At 55.5% G+C, this 355-nt stretch overlaps 1 protein-coding gene across 1 annotated transcript in view; it reads right to left on the bottom strand.

The window, feature by feature from the left end:
- The window catches only part of DDC (dopa decarboxylase (aromatic L-amino acid decarboxylase)), a gene marked incomplete at its 5' end in the record, with an annotated part of 42,135 nt that overhangs the window by 680 nt on the left and 41,100 nt on the right, over positions 1-355 (bottom strand). Inside the window, one exon of the mRNA XM_014530519.1 lies at positions 100-201. Within this exon, the coding sequence (XP_014386005.1) occupies positions 100-201 (102 nt within the window). The remainder of the gene's footprint in view (positions 1-99; positions 202-355) is intronic.

Raw genomic sequence — 355 nt, 5'->3', positions numbered from 1 at the left:
CCCTTCCTCTCTCTAAAAAAAAAAAAGAAAATCAATAAAAATATATTTAAAAAATAAAATAAAGAAAGAGAAGAAAGACTGAAACGGACGTGCACGTACCTTCAGCCGGAAGCAGACCAGCCCCAGGGTGACTTCCGCGCAGATTTCAAAGCGAGGGTCCCGCTGCACCGCAGCTTCGAACTCGTGGGCCAGCCGCACGTGCTGGGGGCGGAGGGGGCCTGTCTGAGCTCAGCCCTGAACACCTCGCGGGGCTGCACGGTGGGAAGCCCCCTAGCGTTTTCTTCAGTGTTTCTGTCACCCCCCCCCACGCTGTTCCCGCACAGACGGAGGACACGCTCGCGTGACCACGGGAAAG

The sequence above is a fragment of the Myotis brandtii genome, unplaced genomic scaffold, assembly GCF_000412655.1.
Source record: "Myotis brandtii unplaced genomic scaffold, ASM41265v1 scaffold743, whole genome shotgun sequence".
Lineage (NCBI taxonomy): Eukaryota > Metazoa > Chordata > Mammalia > Chiroptera > Vespertilionidae > Myotis > Myotis brandtii.
This window is presented reverse-complemented; position numbering and strand designations above follow the sequence as displayed.